This window comes from Denticeps clupeoides, chromosome 12, assembly GCF_900700375.1.
Source record: "Denticeps clupeoides chromosome 12, fDenClu1.1, whole genome shotgun sequence".
NCBI lineage: Eukaryota > Metazoa > Chordata > Actinopteri > Clupeiformes > Denticipitidae > Denticeps > Denticeps clupeoides.
In genome coordinates, this window is record NC_041718.1 from 18,193,427 (window position 1) to 18,209,650 (window position 16,224).

General features: G+C 49.8%; 2 protein-coding genes across 35 annotated transcripts in view; both read right to left on the minus strand.

The window, feature by feature from the left end:
* Positions 1–3,449: 3,449 nt before the first annotated feature.
* fezf2 (FEZ family zinc finger 2) lies at positions 3,450–7,036 on the minus strand. Its single transcript, XM_028999030.1, has 5 exons — positions 6,234–7,036; positions 5,174–5,945; positions 4,683–4,817; positions 4,456–4,588; positions 3,450–3,882 (listed from the first exon to the last, which is right to left on the minus strand). The coding sequence occupies exons 2-5, from the start codon at positions 5,873–5,875 to the stop codon at positions 3,662–3,664; spliced, it is 1,191 nt and encodes a 396-aa protein (XP_028854863.1). The 5' UTR covers positions 5,876–5,945; positions 6,234–7,036; the 3' UTR covers positions 3,450–3,661.
* A 6,841-nt stretch (positions 7,037–13,877) lies between these two features.
* cadpsa (Ca2+-dependent activator protein for secretion a) overlaps positions 13,878–16,224 on the minus strand; it is an 88,491-nt gene continuing 86,144 nt past the window's right edge. For 33 of the 34 annotated variants that reach the window (XM_028998838.1, XM_028998834.1, XM_028998836.1 and 30 more), the window contains 2 exons: positions 15,500–15,604; positions 13,878–14,863 (listed from right to left, as the gene is read on the minus strand). In XM_028998838.1, coding sequence (XP_028854671.1) covers positions 14,696–14,863; positions 15,500–15,604 — 273 coding nt within the window. In that variant the 3' untranslated portion in view covers positions 13,878–14,695. The remainder of the gene's footprint in view (positions 14,864–15,499; positions 15,605–16,224) is intronic. The other variant, XM_028998840.1, reaches the window with a different exon arrangement.

The following is a 16,224-nucleotide window of genomic DNA, read 5'->3' on the forward strand; positions in this document are numbered from 1 at the left end:
TTAACATCCTTCTTTTGGGGTTGCCTTTGCTCAGTCATGTTCGCTCTCTGTGCTGTGCAGTAGTTGCTTTTTTATTGTCCCTTTATTGAAGGGTGGCCCTGGGTCAGCCAGTCGCCATATGTTCATCATTTCAGCGCTAAGCCACTGCTGTCACTCTCGCTTTTTGTAATTTTACTTTTGTTATTTCCGGCCCCCAAAAAAGCGTTCCACACGACACGTTTCATACGCCGTCATTATTATCTCGTATTTCTGGCAAGTTACGGAGTGACACAGGTGTCCCCCTCCATGCCCCTCCGCCGCCCGGGATGGCATCCCTCGTCCTGCCTAATTGCTGTGATCAAACCGGCGCCGGGTGACGCAGAGTGGCGGCTTGACAAACGCGATCATCCGGATGGCCGGGGCTGGACGGCCGCGGTTGGCAGCTGCCCTCGCTCCTCAGCTGCGGCCCGCTCGTGCCCCGGAGCCGCGGCACCAGTCGCCGCGGAGGCAGGGCCGGGACTGGCACGGGGAGGGGTGCGGTCCTCCAAAACAGATTCCTTTCCAGACTGGAGGTTCGGGTTCCCCTGCGTGGCCCTCGTAGGGCCCCCCCCAACAAAAAAACTCCACATGCAGCATCCATCTAATATAAAGTGAAGTGATTGACACTTGTGATGCACGGCACACGGTGCACACAGTGAAATTTGTCCTTTGCATTTATCCCATCACCCTTGGTGAGCAGTGGGCAGCCATGACAGGCGCCCGGGGAGCAGTGTGTGGGGACGGTGTTTTGCTCAGTGGCACCATGGCGGATCGGGACTCGAACCGGCGACCTTCTCATTACTGGGCCGCTTCCTTAACCACTAGGCCACCACCGCTCATATAGAGAACGAGCCAGAGAGACCGGCCTCAGGCCCCATTCCGGCGTCTGCTCGTGAGCAACGAGCTCACAAGTGACAGTTGTGACACAAACCTTCAGCGGCTGCAGTGCTCTTAACTCCTCCTTCCGCTGTTCGGGGGGACCGTCGCCGGCGTTTCAAGAGGCTCCTGTAGTGACTTTTTTTTCCTCCGCAGCGTATTGATTTGTGTTTCAATGACGCCTCCGACCCCAAAGTGTCTCTAAAATGAAATTGCGTTACTGTGTCTGGCGATCTGGGCGGCGGCGGCAGGGATGGATACGCCGCTTTAGTTATGCTAAACACAGAATTCGTGATTTTTTTTTTTTTTTGCTTTCCCAGGACTTGAGTATTTCTTTAATAAGCTGGGGTGCGAGAGTACCTCGTAATTAACTCTGATTTGGGGCGGAATGCTGCAGTGACAGTTTCCTTGCAGGGTCATCCCGGGTCAAAGGGATTAACACCGGACATCCCAGAATTAGCGGCCCTGCCGAACAAAAGGAGACTTCGTTCCCGTCCAAAAGCCTAATTGCGATTATTTTGTGCAAATCTTTCTTTCTTTTACTTTTAGTCTGTAAATGTGTGTGTGTGTGTATGTGTGTGTTTTTGTGTATGTGTATTTCTGTCTATATGTTTGTGTGTATGTGTGTGTTTTTGTGTATGTATGTGCATGTATATGTGTGTGTATATGTATGTGTGTGTGTATGTATATGTGTGTGTGTGTGTGTGTTTTTTTGTGCATGTATGTGCATGTATATGTGGGGGGGGGGGGGGGGGGGGGGGTTTAATGCAATTTCTTCACTATCCGGATTGAATTAAGAAGTTTACAGACCACAGAACCTACAGGAGTTCAGAACTTTTCACCTTCGGATGGGAGATGTTGGGTCGGCAAAAAAAAGCCATGTCTTTAATCGCTTTAAAAAACGACACCTTGCTTGTATAGGTTCTTATCTGAAGTTAAACAGTTCCTTGTGGTGAGGATGATGATGATGATGATGATGATGATGGGCTTTAATAACTGCAGAGTAAAAATCGCATTTCAGTCCCTGCGCTCATGGCCAGTCTGTTGGTGAAATGTGGAGCAGCTTGTTTGGAGGTCAGGGCCTCGTCTCTTTCAAGAGACTGTGGGTAACAGAGTAGGCGAGGGGACAGAAGGTCCCCTTCAGCTCCTTGGCCCCGAGCTCTAAAGACTGCTTCTGAATGGAGGTCATGCTTACTTCTGACATTGATGTAATTCCGGCGGGGCCAGATCGGCACAAGGGTGGCCCCAGAGACCTCGGAGCCACAAAGCACCTTCTCGGACCACGTCCTTGAAGATCTGCTTGTCCGGTTCGGACCCGAATGGGGACGCAGAGGAGGCTCCATCTCTCCAGCATGTCCTCCTCCAGGAATAGATCCAAGCAGCTCCTGCCTGGCGCTCATTAACTCGTAACGAGCCGCGGGGAGAGGGCGCTTTAATTAGAAATTCATTTGGTCTAAACGGAGGGAAAGCGATGTGGTTAACATTTGGCGGACTTAATTAGGGTCCCCCTGTCCCCTGTCCCCCCGCCCTCGCCGAGCCAGTTAATCTTCCATTTACTATCAATTGGGGCGACCAAACAAAAAGTCCGCCCCTTCTTTTCACGGCCCTTTGTGGCGCGTAAAAGGCGCGGGGTTTTTGGGGAGCCCCCTCGCCTGTTGACGCTTCATTACCGCGCTCTCGTCGCCGGTAATCTCGCGCGCCGCGGTAATGAGCTCCGTTCGCAATTAACGTGTTTCTGGGAGCGAAGCCGGTTGCTCAGATGTCCGGGGTGGGCGGGGGGGGGGGCAAGATGTTTTTTTTTTTTTACTCCTGGGGCGGGTTCTGGGGTCTGGAGAAGATTCTTATTACCGCGGGACGATCTAACGGAAACGCGTCGATTCGACGCAACTTTATCTTAATTAGGCACGGTGGACACACACACACACACACACACACACACACACGGCGGGATTATTTGGATAATCTACCACGTGATGCCAGGCCAGTCAGATGAAACCGTCGTTACGTTTTAATGGCGTTTTTTTTTCCCGGCCCCGTTAATTGGCGCGTGAGACTGGACGCCCGTGTCGCGGCTCCGCCGACTGGGAATATTAGTCCAGTCCCGGTCCCGGCGCGTGGCGCGCGAACCGCCTAATTGGTCGGTAATTGGGGCGGCGGGATTGGGGGGCACGCGCGCGCGCCTCCGCGGACGGAGGAATAATGTCGTTCCGGGAGCCGTGGCGGGAATGCGGGGCCGCGCATTAGAACCCCCGCCACCCCCGAGGCCGCTTAGCTGATTACGGTAATGGCGCGTCGAGAGTCGGCCGTTTATCTCCGTCATTTGCGCCATTAGGGCCGAGTGAAGTGCGCGCATGCGCGCCGCGCTCCTAATGATCGATATCACGGCAGCGCTTCGATTTAGTTGTTTCTGCTGATCGAATATTCGTTCTGCACACCCTGTCGTCTCCTGAATGTGATTATTAATTATGATAATCCTAATCCTCCTGTTCGATTTATTTCAACATTATAATCATGTTAATGTTAGAACATTATTTTAAAAAATCCAAATACACATATTAAAATAAATCGTTTTTTATTAATAATCAGGTTCGTATAATTAATGTAAAATTGCCTTTGAAACTGTTATTCGGTAAAAAGAAAAGGGAAAGAGGAGCCTGTCCGACCTGAATTCCCTTTTTCTGACGTTTTTCGTTCAGGAGCCGGCCGCGGGCGTGGCCGGGGGGCGTGGCCGGGGGCGTGGCCGTATGTACAGGAGTCCGAGGCGCCCTCAGCTCTGCCCGCCGCTGTCGTGCAGCTTCCGCGTGTGCTTCTTGAGGTCAAAGTTCCTGCAGAAGCCCTTCCCGCAGGTGGCGCAGGTGAAGGGCTTCTTGTCGTTGTGCGTGTGCATGTGGAAGGTGAGGTTGTAGATCTGGTGGAAGGCCTTGTTGCAGATGGAGCACTTGTACTGCTTCTCCCCGCTGTGCGTCAGCTTGTGGTTCTTGTAGTTGCCTGCGCGGGAAATAAATAATATTAATAATGAGAATGATCACAATTTTATCCGTTTCTGTTTAACGCACATGCGCACTACGGTCGCGTTGTTTTAATCTCACGTGACTGTCCAAGTCGGTGAAAGTTTTTTTTTTTTGTAATAATAATATTTTTAGCTGTTTAAAAAAATTGTAAGCGTTATTATGACATTTTTTGTATATAACTATGCACTAACTTACTGTTAAAAGGAACTGAAAATAAACATTTAAATGACATTTTTTTGTCCGCACTATACAATTTTTAATTTGTAATATTTTAATATTATAATATTTTACGATGATTGTCGTGTCTTAAATTATAGCTTTTTAGTGTTTAAAATACGAACATGCCGTGGATATTCTATAAAATCTATTTTGTAATAAAACCGCTTCTGTACGTGGGCCGGGAATCCGGGGTCGGAAGGTCACGGCGGCCTGTTGCGCGCCGGAGTCAAGAAGTTGTCAAACTCGCTCCGAATCACAATCCGAATCCGAAGTGTCGGCTCAAGGGCGGGGTCGTGCGCCGTGACCCGTGCGCGGCGCCGTGGATTTTTACCTTTCTGGTGGAAGCCTTTCCCGCAGAACTCGCACACGAACGGCTTGTACCCCGCGTGGATGCGGATGTGCGTGTTCAGCGTGGAGCTCCGGTTGAACGCCTTGCCGCACTGGTTGCACTTGTGCGGCTTCTCCTGGAGACGGAAAGCGGCGCGGAACGTGAGACCCCCACCAAAGCGGCTTGGAGACCCCCAACCCACGCGTGGACGCGCAGCCCCCGCTCCTCACCTGCGTGTGGATGATCTTGTGTCTGCACAGCGTGCTCGCCTGGCGGAAGCCCTTCCCGCAAACTTTACACACGAACGGACGCGCCCCGGTGTGCACGGGCATGTGGCGCGTCAGGTTGTAGTGCGCGTTGAACACCTGGGGCGGGAAAAAAAATCGATCGATCGTTACAATTTACTATCGACTAAATCCGACATAATTAATCCCTAGAAACTTCACTTCCCGCCAGTAAAAAAAAAGACTTTATAAATATATAAAAAAATTCGATTACAAATTCGATCGCCTTAAAAAAAAAATATATATATATACTATATATTTTTTTTAGGCAATATAAATATATCATAATAGTGTTTTCGTTCCAATTAGCAATATATTTAGAAAAAACGCTATAAAATCCATAGAAATGACGAAAACGTTAACCGAATTGAATATTTTTTTACGCGAATTTCTGCAGCGTAAAACCGATCGGTGATTTTCGTGTAAAAGCGCCGCACCTTGCCGCACACTTCGCACGTGAAGTTCTTGGCTTTTCCGTCCGCGCCGCCGCCGCCGCCGCCGCCGCCGCCGCCGCCACCGGCCACCTTCCCCGGCGCCTTCCTCTCCGCGCCGCCCAGGCTCGGCTTCTCCCGGACGAGCTGGTCCAGCTGGCCGGGCAGGTGCTGCGCTCCGGCGGCCCGCCGCTCCGCGCCCTCCAGCAGCAGCAGCTTGTGGTGCTGCGCCTGCGCCTGCGCCGGGGACAGCAGCAGCTCCGGCTGCGGGTACGCGGGCTCCAGGTAGTTGAAGTAGTAGAGGGAGCCGCCGGCGGGCATGGCCACCGCCTGGTGCAGGACCTGGGGCTTGATCACCCGGCTCCCCGGGACCAGGGACGGTTTGACGGCCGCGTCCGACTTGGCGCACGTGGCGCACGTCGCCTTGCACATCGCGGCAGAGAAGTTGGCCCTCCAGAGCTCCGAGTAGCTCATCAGCGCCTTGGCCTGCAGGTCGTAGCGGAAGGGCTGGATGGGGATGACGCAGGGGATGGGGGCGCACAGGCCGACCACCGTCCTGCCGTCGTCCGCGACGCACTTGGGCTCGGAGCTCTTGGCCATGATCCTGTCGATGGAGAAGGCCAGGGCTTTGGGGGCGCCGGCGGCCGCGGTCCTGGCGTCGCGTCCCGGGCAGGACATCACCGCCTCCAGCGGGAGCGAGCTGGCCATCTTCCGTGGGTCCCGAGAACGTCCTCTTCCTCCTCCTCCTCCTCCTCGTCGTCGTCGTCGTCGTCGCCGCCTGCCGAATTCCAGAAAAGCCAGCAGAAGACGCGCAGCGGTTTAATACGCACCTTGCTTCTGCACTGTCACCCATTTACATTCAAATGACACCCCCACCCACCCCCACCCCCCCGAACAATGGCGTCCAGGGGTCCCGGCTTAATGCCCATTAACCAGTACACACAAAATTAACAGGACATTACAGAGCTCGTTAGGACAAGAAAAAGACCAACACCCCCCCACGTCCCGTCCCACGACAACTACAACAAATACGCACGACAAAATAAAGACAAGCTGGAACTTTTACCTTTTTACTTTCTTTTTTTAAAACATATATTTCCACAATAGTGACCAGCGCCGAGATGATCGAGAGGCGGGCGGGTTGGTGTCACATGTCCTCAGCGCGCCGAGTCCCTCGTCTCAGGGTGACAGCGCCGCGCCACCGTCGCCGCCACCTTCACCATCATCATCACCACCAGCAGCAGCCTCAGCCGAGCAGCCCCTGCTCCCACCTCCCATTTATACGCGGCCACGGGGGTGGTGTGTGTGTGTGTGTGTGTGTGTGTGTGACAGTTATTACAGATTAGTATTTATTGCGCCCGTGCGCGCGCTCCCGGACACGTGGAGCCGCAGGCGCCAAAACATTCGTTCCGATTCATTCTTCGTTCGATCAAACACGATTCGTTCAATTTTTTTTTCTTTATTTCACATCTGATTTATTACGAGGTCGGATAATGTATCCCCGGCGACAGTGACACGCTGGCCGCGACGTCGGGTCCAGCTTCCACCTGTTTAAGGAGCAGAACCCTCCCTCGGACCCCCATTAAACGTTCTCGCCGCTTCGCCCATTCAGGGAGGCAATTTTCCAGCCCTGAGCCGGGAGGGAAGGAGGGAGGGAGAGAAAGAAGCAGCTCTTTCACTTTTAGCCACTAAAGCACCGCGTGGAACCTGGTTTTGTGTTTTCCCCGCAATAAAAGGACGGATTAAAGGAGGAAAGAAAAGAGCCGGGCTGACCAGAGCTGCCTCGGCGGTGAAAAGGAGCCGTTTTCTTCTCCTCAAGTTCGCTGGAATCCAGAGTTTTGTGCGCTGGTTACAATGACCAGTCGCCCTCTCGGCTTCTCTTTCTTTTAGAAGGAGGAGCAGCTTGAATTCGTTTTATTTGCAGACTATTTCACCTGAGACGCACAACATTTTTACACACACACACACACACACACACACACACACACGCACGCAGAAAGCCTGCTGAAGAACTTTACAAATTGCGCCGCTTTTACGCAGGGACCGTTATCTTCCCTGCCGCGGGAATGAGACAATTATTCCGATTAAAGCGAGTACAGGTTTTATACACGTTTTATAACATTATAACATTATTTATAACCACGACGAGTTTTACTCGTTTTACATGGTTTGTAAAAAATTAATGAAACAGTCAATGTTGTGGTATTTATTTGCGCAGTTCATCTGAATCGGACTGATAATGAACCATGAATAACAGCAAGCCATGCTTAATTAATTAAGCGATTTTTCACGCAAAATTACAATGCTTTAGTTTAAATGTCATGTATTTAGTATCTTCTGTATAATGAATAATCATTCACAGGGCAAAATTTAAGAAAGGGTTGTATTCAGAAAACAAAATGCTCTTTTGAAATCCGTGTGCAAAATTCGTTGCTTTTATTCATGCGCAGTGCGTCCTGTTTGCGAATCAGCATCAGTATGAATACAACAGCGACATGAATATTGTCTATTATGGACCGTCACACATATTTTTAAATGCCTGTCTTTCTGTCTGTCTGTATGTCTGCCTGCCTGTATATATGTCTGTCTGTCTGCCTGTGTGTTTGTCTGCCTGTCTGTCTGCCTGAATATCTGGCTGTCTGCCTGCCTGTATGTTTGTCTACCTGTCTGCCTGCCTGCTTGCTTGTCTACCTGCCTGTAAATCTGCCTGTCTGCATATCTCTCTGTCTGCCTGTGTGTCTGTCTGTCTGTCTGTCTACCTGCCTGTCTGTATGCCTGGCTGTCTACCTGTCTGTATGCCTGTCTGTCTGTCTGTCTGTCTGTCTGTCTACCTGTCTGTCTGTATGCCTGGCTGTCTACCTGTCTGTTTGTCTGCCTTCCTGTCTGTCTGTATGCCTGTCTGTCTGTCTGTCTGTATGCCTGTCTGTCTGTCTGTCTGTCTGTCTGTCTACCTGTCTGTCTGTATGCCTGGCTGTCTACCTGTCTGTTTGTCTGCCTTCCTGTCTGTCTGTATGCCTGTCTGTCTGTCTACCTGTCTGTCTGTATGCCTGTCTGTCTGTCTGTCTGTATGCCTGTCTGTCTGTCTGTCTGTCTGTCTGCCTTCCTGTCTGTCTGTATGCCTGTCTGTCTGTCTGTCTGTATGCCTGTCTGTCTGTCTGTCTGTCTGTCTGTCTACCTGTCTGTCTGTATGCCTGGCTGTCTACCTGTCTGTTTGTCTGCCTTCCTGTCTGTCTGTATGCCTGTCTGTCTGTCTACCTGTCTGTCTGTATGCCTGTCTGTCTGTCTGTCTGTATGCCTGTCTGTCTGTCTGTCTGTCTACCTGTCTGTCTGTATGCCTGCCTTCCTGTCTGTCTGTCTACCTGTCTGTTTGTCTGCCTTCCTGTCTGTCTGTATGCCTGTCTGTCTGTCTACCTGTCTGTCTGTATGCCTGTCTGTCTGTCTGTCTGTCTACCTGTCTGTCTGTATGCCTGCCTTCCTGTCTGTCTGTCTGTCTGTCTGCCTGTGTGTCTGTAAGAATGAGCGCTCGTGTCCACCTGCAGCCCCACTAATTCCACTCACATGGAAATGCTGCAGCTCCAGACGTGATTAGCGTCCTGTCCGCACAATAAACATCGATCTGGCTACCACCCCACCTCGCCCCACCTCGCCCCGCCCCACCCCGCTTCACCTTCACCTTCACCAGTCACCGGCAACACAACTACTTTCACATTAAACCACTTTATTTTACAACCCAGCTAGTAAACCCAGCTGCTAGTAAATTACGGCAGGTCACTTTGGAGATAATTTAGGGGGCGGGCTGCTGAGAGCAGGTCCCCACCGAGGTGGTGTTCCATCAGTGACGTCAGACAATACTCACAAGCAACAAAAGTGTTTTGTCTCAGAAACAACCCCCCCAGCTCCAGAACAAAAGAGAAAAGGAAGAAGTGAGTAAGGATGAACGCATGGTCATCGTGGTCCAGAGACGGAGATGTTGCTCCAGCACAGAAGGCTGAGGTTCGGAAGGTGGAGCCCTCACCGGCTCTCATCCACGTCCAACCAGCGTCCCCGGGGTCCGGTCACCGGGGTCCCTGCAGTGGTGCGACCGGGGCTTCCGTGACAGCTCGAATTGGGACGTCGGTAATGAGGTTATGGGGTTGTGGAAAGTGTGGAGACACGTCGAACGCTCCCAGAAACAAACGCGCACCTCCACACGCCCCATCCTGACACATATTGCTTCCGAACCCCCTCCCCGAGGCGCATTTAGGGTCCCCGGCCCATCTGTTCGCGGCGCAGAAAATGAGGTGTAATGACAGGTTCCTCGTGGTTTACACAGTAACAACGCCGTCAAACGCGGCAGGGGCCGATTATTGTCACCTCCTCGCCACAGGAAGAGGGGGACGTCCGGCTCCTTTTGTTTCTGTAACCCTCCTCTTGTCAGCGTGCCAGGGTGCACAATTTATGTATCGTTCTTTTTCATCGGATCATATCTGTGTATTAATACACAATCATCAGTGTCACCGCATGAATTCATTGTGAGCCTGGTGGCATTGGCCCAAGAGCCGTTCTCTCGTATACATATATCTGACTTGCATAACAGTGGACACCGGTGGCGTTATGTCTACATATTTTTAATAAAGCGATGTTAATATTACGTAGTGGTGTTGGGATGATCTGGGATGGGTGCTGGGATGGTTTCCTGATGATACCCCGGGCTGGTGACGACGGTCATTAAAAGCAGGAAATGCCTCTGCAGCCTCAGTTCATGTTGAAAGTACCAAATTAAAGTCTAGTTTGTATCCGCAGAGTCCCCCGTCTCGTTCTGGGTGTATTTAAAGGGGAGGAATTTTTCATCTTAATAGGAGGCTTGAAGAACTGAAATGTTGTGTGTAAATAGAACTCGGTTCCCTGGTTAAAAAGGGCATCATAACTGGCATTTTCCAAGGAGGTGCCAACGTGCTTTGTCACAATACGGGCCAAGAGGAGAGGGACGGGGTGTTGGGACAGTGCCAGGCCTGGCGTCCCTTGCCAGTGTATGTGACAATGCGACGCCGGCTAATTGTATCTGTCAATGGTGTGGTGCCCCGTTACAAGATGGCACGTCCCCTGCCGTCTCCATGCGAGTGAGGGGCAGTAACGAGGACACCAGGGTGGCCGGGGGGACACGTGTGACTTCGCTCCTTCTCGTTTTTCTTCTTCCTCCTGTCTGCTGTTGAAAAGCGGAGGGTCTAAAAGCACGAGACCCATGTGTTACCCCTGCGCCATGTAGTGTCCCTGCTGCCGTGTCACACACGCACACGCACACGCACACGCACACACACACACACACACACACACACACACACACACACTCTTCGTTTTCTCTAAAATGCGCAGGCACCATCGGCAAACCTGCGACATCTGAACAGAAAGAACTCTCTCATTTGCACGCCGTTGGACCGTGTTAAGGAGGTGACATCGACGTGACCTGCCCTGTCATCGCAGTTGCTCAAGAACCCGGCTCCACGAAGCCCGTAAAATTCCCGGCCACCTTGCGACAGGCGGCGAGGCAGGAGCGCCCTTCCTGAGACGCTTCCAGGACGAAGGGCCACGAAGAGGAACACAGGACATGTCACAGCGGTGCAGCCGTGACGCTACGGTGGCGGCGGCTGTACAACTGGCCTTTTTTTTTTTAATGGTTTCTACGGTGAGTCCTTTTGTCAGCCGGTGGTTTTTTGCCCTGAAGCGCCGACTTGTCAGATCTTCTGCCTCTCACCTGCATCCCTCGCTGCGGAACCTGTCCCTTCTCCTCTCTTCAACGGCCGAACACACACAGGAGAGTGAAAAGTGAGTGTGTGTGTGTGTGTGTGTGTATGCAGGTACAAGTGTGTTACAGTGGTCCCAACTCCTGACCACTACACGTAACCCTCCTGCAATCGGTCTCAAACCATGACCCATATACATCATGCTGTTACTTTCATTTATTTCTACATGAAAATTCATTTCTGGCTGGATTGTGGATAATATTCTAATCATTTGAGATGCTAGCAACCGTAATCAACATTAAAAATTAAATAAATTTCACACTACCAGTCAAACGTTAGGACATACCTACTCATTCATGGGTCTGATATGTTTTGCATTATAAATAAAACTGAAATAAAAAGTTGAAAGCAGGAGCATTTCACAAAAAGCGGCAGCATTTCACACTCGTCTTCTATCCACCACCTTAAGTTGGACAACAGTCCTGAAAGTTTGTGCTGAACACTTTCTGATCTCTCACCTATTCTGATCAGCATCTCATGATGCGGCTCTATTGAAATATCGAACAAAGCAGCCATGAGGGTAAAGAAAAAAACACACTTCACTTTCTCCTGATGCAACAAATACTAAATATGTTTCTTGCATTGGACTCTGGACATTGTGTGTGTGTGTCCCCTATGCAGCCTATGAGCTGAATGCTCTCTTCCTTTCACCCCTTTAACAATTTGGCCACTTTCTGCTCCCATTCTTTTTTGGCATTCCCGTTCATTTCAGTGCAGGTTCTCCATAATGTCACCTCTGAAAGGCCTTGATGTTCTTAAAGCAAGTAGCAGATCTCCTTCTGCAGCTTCGAGGGCCGAATCGCTCAGACAGACAAACGAAACTCAAAGGTCTCGATCCAGAGGCCTTCGCGTCCCGCGTGTGTCCGCCAAACTCGACCCGATCTTAGAACAGCGACGTCCCCCTCGGCCCGGTGACGCGCTCGTGGCCTCACAGATGTAAAGCAGGCTGCCTGAGTCATTTCTCCGCATTAGCATTTCGGCTTCAGGCCGGAGGAACAGGTAACGTCAGAAATAATTTCCCATTTTTCTTATGAGCCGCAGAGCGCCTCACGCCATGCTTTTTCAGGCGTGGTGTAATTAATGTGTAATAAGCCGAGTGCCGTTATGCACGGTTTTCAAACCTATTTCACATATATCATCTATGTACAGACCACATGTACGCAGTCTTAAGCTTTCATCCGACCAAGAGAACTTCATCTTCCAAGAGAACTTTTTGCAGAAAAGTTTGATGCCTCGGGACTTGAATTGAAAAGTGACTGTTGAGTAACCAGGGGACGCATTTTGGAAGAGGAGAAAGCAACTCTTCTTCTTCCCCCGACGGAGGGGAAGCGTCTGTCATTCTCTTTTTTTTTTTTTTTTTGCCTCTGCGAGATTGATTTAAATGCTAAGCTCCCCCTCCCCTTGATTTTTTTTTTTTTTTCGAGGAACAGATCTAAAAAAGATTAATCAGGCCGCTTGTTCCCTCTTCTTTAGGTCAAAACAAGAAGGTTGCATTAATAAAAGGCGTAAGAGGCTTTTGCGTCGCCTTCGTCGAGCTACCTGCTTATCCAGAAGGATGCGGTTCTGACACCTTTTGAAGAGGCATGTTTAGGGATGATGGCTTTTGATTTGTGTGAGGACACGGGGGGAAAATTGTCTGGAGCGTTCTGGGTAGATGCAGAACACACATACAGGAGCACAGAACCCAGGCAACGAAATATCGGTACATTTATATATCTATATTCCAATTTCTTGTTTTTTTTTTTTTTTTTATTATCTGCAAAGTAGCATGCTGGGCATGATTTGAGAGCACCGCCATCGTCCTCGCTTTGGGCTCGATGCAAGTGTTAGCCCAGGGCCAGTTCTTGCTGTGACGGTCAATTGGAGAATCTTTTATTTGGATACTGTTGTCGTTCTTGTTTCCTAACCTGATTGGGGCTTAAAAGCCAAAGCAGCTCAGATCGTGCTGGAATAAATCTCCTCCCCTATTAATCTGTCGCTGTGTGCTCTCCCGCGCAAAATTGCTGCATTGCGCCGGGATTTATGAGGAAATTAAATGTATGATATCTGAGTCCCCCCCCCCATTGCACGTCAGATTGGATGTTGAGATGCATCTTTCCACCCCCCCCACTGTTGATTGTGCCGTACGTTCCGACTAATAGGTCACAGTGGCGGTCCTGCCGAACGCATTTCGGCACAGGGCCTTCCTCATTTGTCTTTCCCTGCCCTGTGGCCCCAGGCAAAATGGGGGGGAAATTGCATCTCAGATTGAAACAATGTGATGGGAGATGAGTATTTCTCCTCGCAGGTTATTAAAGCTGCTCCCGAACGTAAGTTGTATACGTTCGGCCGTTTATCTCAGCCAGGGGACTTTAAAGAGCAGCACGTTTCCAATTAAGGCGTGGAGGGTTCGCGGGAAGCACTTGCCAAAAGCCCTCGTGACAAACTTTTCCTCCCATCATACTTTTAATGTGATTTTCTTTTTTTAACTTGGTGGGAAAAAAAACAACAACGAGTGATTTACTTTTTACGGCGAGTGATTTACTTTTCATGTTTAACCCCCCCCTACCCTGTTTACAGCCTTTCTGTTGTTCCGCTTTATCCCACCTTCTCAGAAGGCTCTTCTATGAAATAATTAAAAATATCCCGTCTTCCTTTAATTCGGTCTCCGGGTGGGAATATTTAATCCCACATCTTTTCTGGTATCTGTGGTCTCGAGACTTAGTTGTGTTTAATTTTTAATTTTTTTTTTTTTTAATCTTATGGGAATAATTTTAATCTAGTTGAGAAGATCTTTGGCCATTCTTGCCAATCTCCTTCTGCTATGTATGTAACCACTTTTAATCCAGAGGCCTAATCTGCTGCTGCTCCTGCAGGAAGGAGGTCGGGGCGGGGAGGCGGTGGCACTCCTTGCAGGTGCCATGGTAAAAAGCCACGGACACACGCGGGTACAAGGTGCTGACATTGTTGTGGTTTTATTTTTTCTGTTTTTCGTTGCGGTGTGGTTAACCGCTCCCATGTGGGGGGGCGGGGGTGGGGGCAGAAGCAAAAAGAATCCACCGGCAGCTTTGCGCGAAATAAATCGAAAATAAAAAATAAAAGCTCCAGAGGAGACGGGCGCTGGGGACATGCACCTACTGCACGGCGTCTTCTCTGCACAAATACAATCAGTAGTAAAGGCATGGCTGGCAGACATCGTCCCGCAGTCCCACATATAGAAACCAGGCTGGAGACACTTCCAGGGGTGTGGAGCAGTTGGGAGGCGAGGCGACGTTTCCGTGTGATTCTCGAAGTGCTAATATAACACAGTTTCGACTGGAGCGTGGCGTCATATATTGCATTGCTAACAAAATCATAATAAAATAAACGGTGGTTGACAAACGGTGTGAGAGTTCTGATGTGTACATATATATATATATATTTAGAATAACGGAAGAGAGAGTTCTGCACTGTCATGGTGACATATTTACAGAGAGAGAAGCATCATCGCGATCGATCAGAACCGAACAAGGACACTCAGCCATTACTCCTAACCCTAATCATTTTACTCGACATGTACAAACTGGACTCCATATTGCTTAAAAACATAAACTTCAGCATAAAACACCAACATTCTTTTTTTTTTTTCTTCTTTTTTTGCTACAATACATTTGATCAGTTTTAAAGGCCCAATAATTCTCCGTTTTGTGGTTTGAGTTTGGGACAGAAATAAAAAGGCGGGCAGTAGTTGCTGAGTTGATGGCATGCATCGTCGGGGTTTGTGCGTCGGTTAATTGTCCTCCTCGTCGCTGTCCTTCATCGATATTCCCTGCATCCCCCCTTCCCTCACCGACGCAGTGGCCTCCTCCAGCATCAGCCGGTTCCGCACCGTCTCGTACATCTTGCTGTTCAGGGTGGAGTCCAGCACTCCTTGCAGGCGGAAATCTCGGTACTTTTTCTGCAACAGAAGAGAAAGAGGTTGAAAGGATGCAAATTGCCTCCAGAGGATGTCATATGTCCCACAGGATGGTGGCACAAAAGCACAGCCTCGCTTCCGGTTACTCATCTCGGGAGAAATAAATGCATGACGCTCTTATACTACCGTGGTAATTCCAGCTCCTGCTTCCACTAGAGCTTCACGGTGAAATGTTTAGCACCTGCAGGGAGACTGGAGGGCAGAGCACCCTGGGCTTTTTCCCACTGGTCCACTTCTTCTACCTAGTCTTTTGTACAGAAGCCTGTCCAGTTTTGGATTATTTTAACACACATGGACCTTCATGATGCTCTATACACTCTGGTCTCGGGGGTTGAGACATTTCTGTACTCAGAACAGAACACCAATGTCACTGATGGGTTGATGAGTAACAAAATTATGTCACCATCAGTCAGCAGATTTCAACCCAACTCAACACCTATGGGAGATGTTAGAGCCACATTTTAAAAAGCAAATGGATAAAGATCTTTTTTGAAGAACATGGTCCATCCTCTCAGTAGAAGTAGCAGAGACTGGAGCATCTGGAACAAGGTGCTCTGAAGTTCGATTTGTAGTGGACCAACACACCTTCAATTGATCACCTAGCTATGCTGCCGCTACCTTCACAATCCGAATGAGGATCTTCAGCTGGTAGACGTGGAGCTGAAGGTCCATGCGGTCAATGAGCCAGGTGCCCAGCAGGTTCATGGTGCTGGTGTACCATTGCTGAAAGACAAACACAGTGTTCTCCAACAAAACAAACAGCCATTCACGTCATATGAGGGAGACTCAAACAGGGAGACGCAAGGTGTCCAAGGGAGGTCAGATAATAAAAATAAGTGATTACAATGCAACAATAGGCCATAAAGGATTCCTCTCATGAGTGGCTAAACTTCACATGTGTCAAAACTTACCAGAGAAACATTAGATATGTAGATATAGATATGTAGATGTATGGTAATGTTTCAACACCTCCGGCTCCAGATATAAAAAAGTGACAGGGGTCATCATCCCAGCCCTCAGAGCAATTCTTCTGACAGTGATACCATCTCCTTCCAAAAGTCTCCGTCTCTCCATCAATCCCTGGCCAAAGCTAATTGTCACAACGTCATCCCATCAAACTGCTTCTTCAGCTTTTGGACATTGACCCGGAGAGCTTGCTGGTTGTCACCCATCAGCGTGGTGCAGCCCGAAGATCGTCAAAAAAGAAAGAGAATAAAAAAAAAAACATGCCCTGTCAACGGAGAGCGTCTGACGGTGTGCCTGGCACGTCCCATCAAGCCGGAGAAGATCGTCTGATCCTCGCCACCGCCGGCCCTGTTGCCCTTACCGCGGTAACAGCGAGC

What these genes read in the sequence shown, in the direction of transcription:
- fezf2 (XM_028999030.1), bottom strand. Translation starts at nt 5,875, where the DNA reads ATGGCCAGCTCGCTCCCGCTGGAGGCGGTGATGTCCTGCCCGGGACGC. An exon ending in ACAAGATCATCCACACGCAG is followed by an intron (nt 4,589 to 4,682) that starts GTGAGGAGCGGG and finishes TTCCGTCTCCAG; the next exon opens with GAGAAGCCGCACAAGTGCAA. An exon ending in GAAAGGCTTCCACCAGAAAG is followed by an intron (nt 3,883 to 4,455) that starts GTAAAAATCCAC and finishes TTTCCCGCGCAG; the next exon opens with GCAACTACAAGAACCACAAG.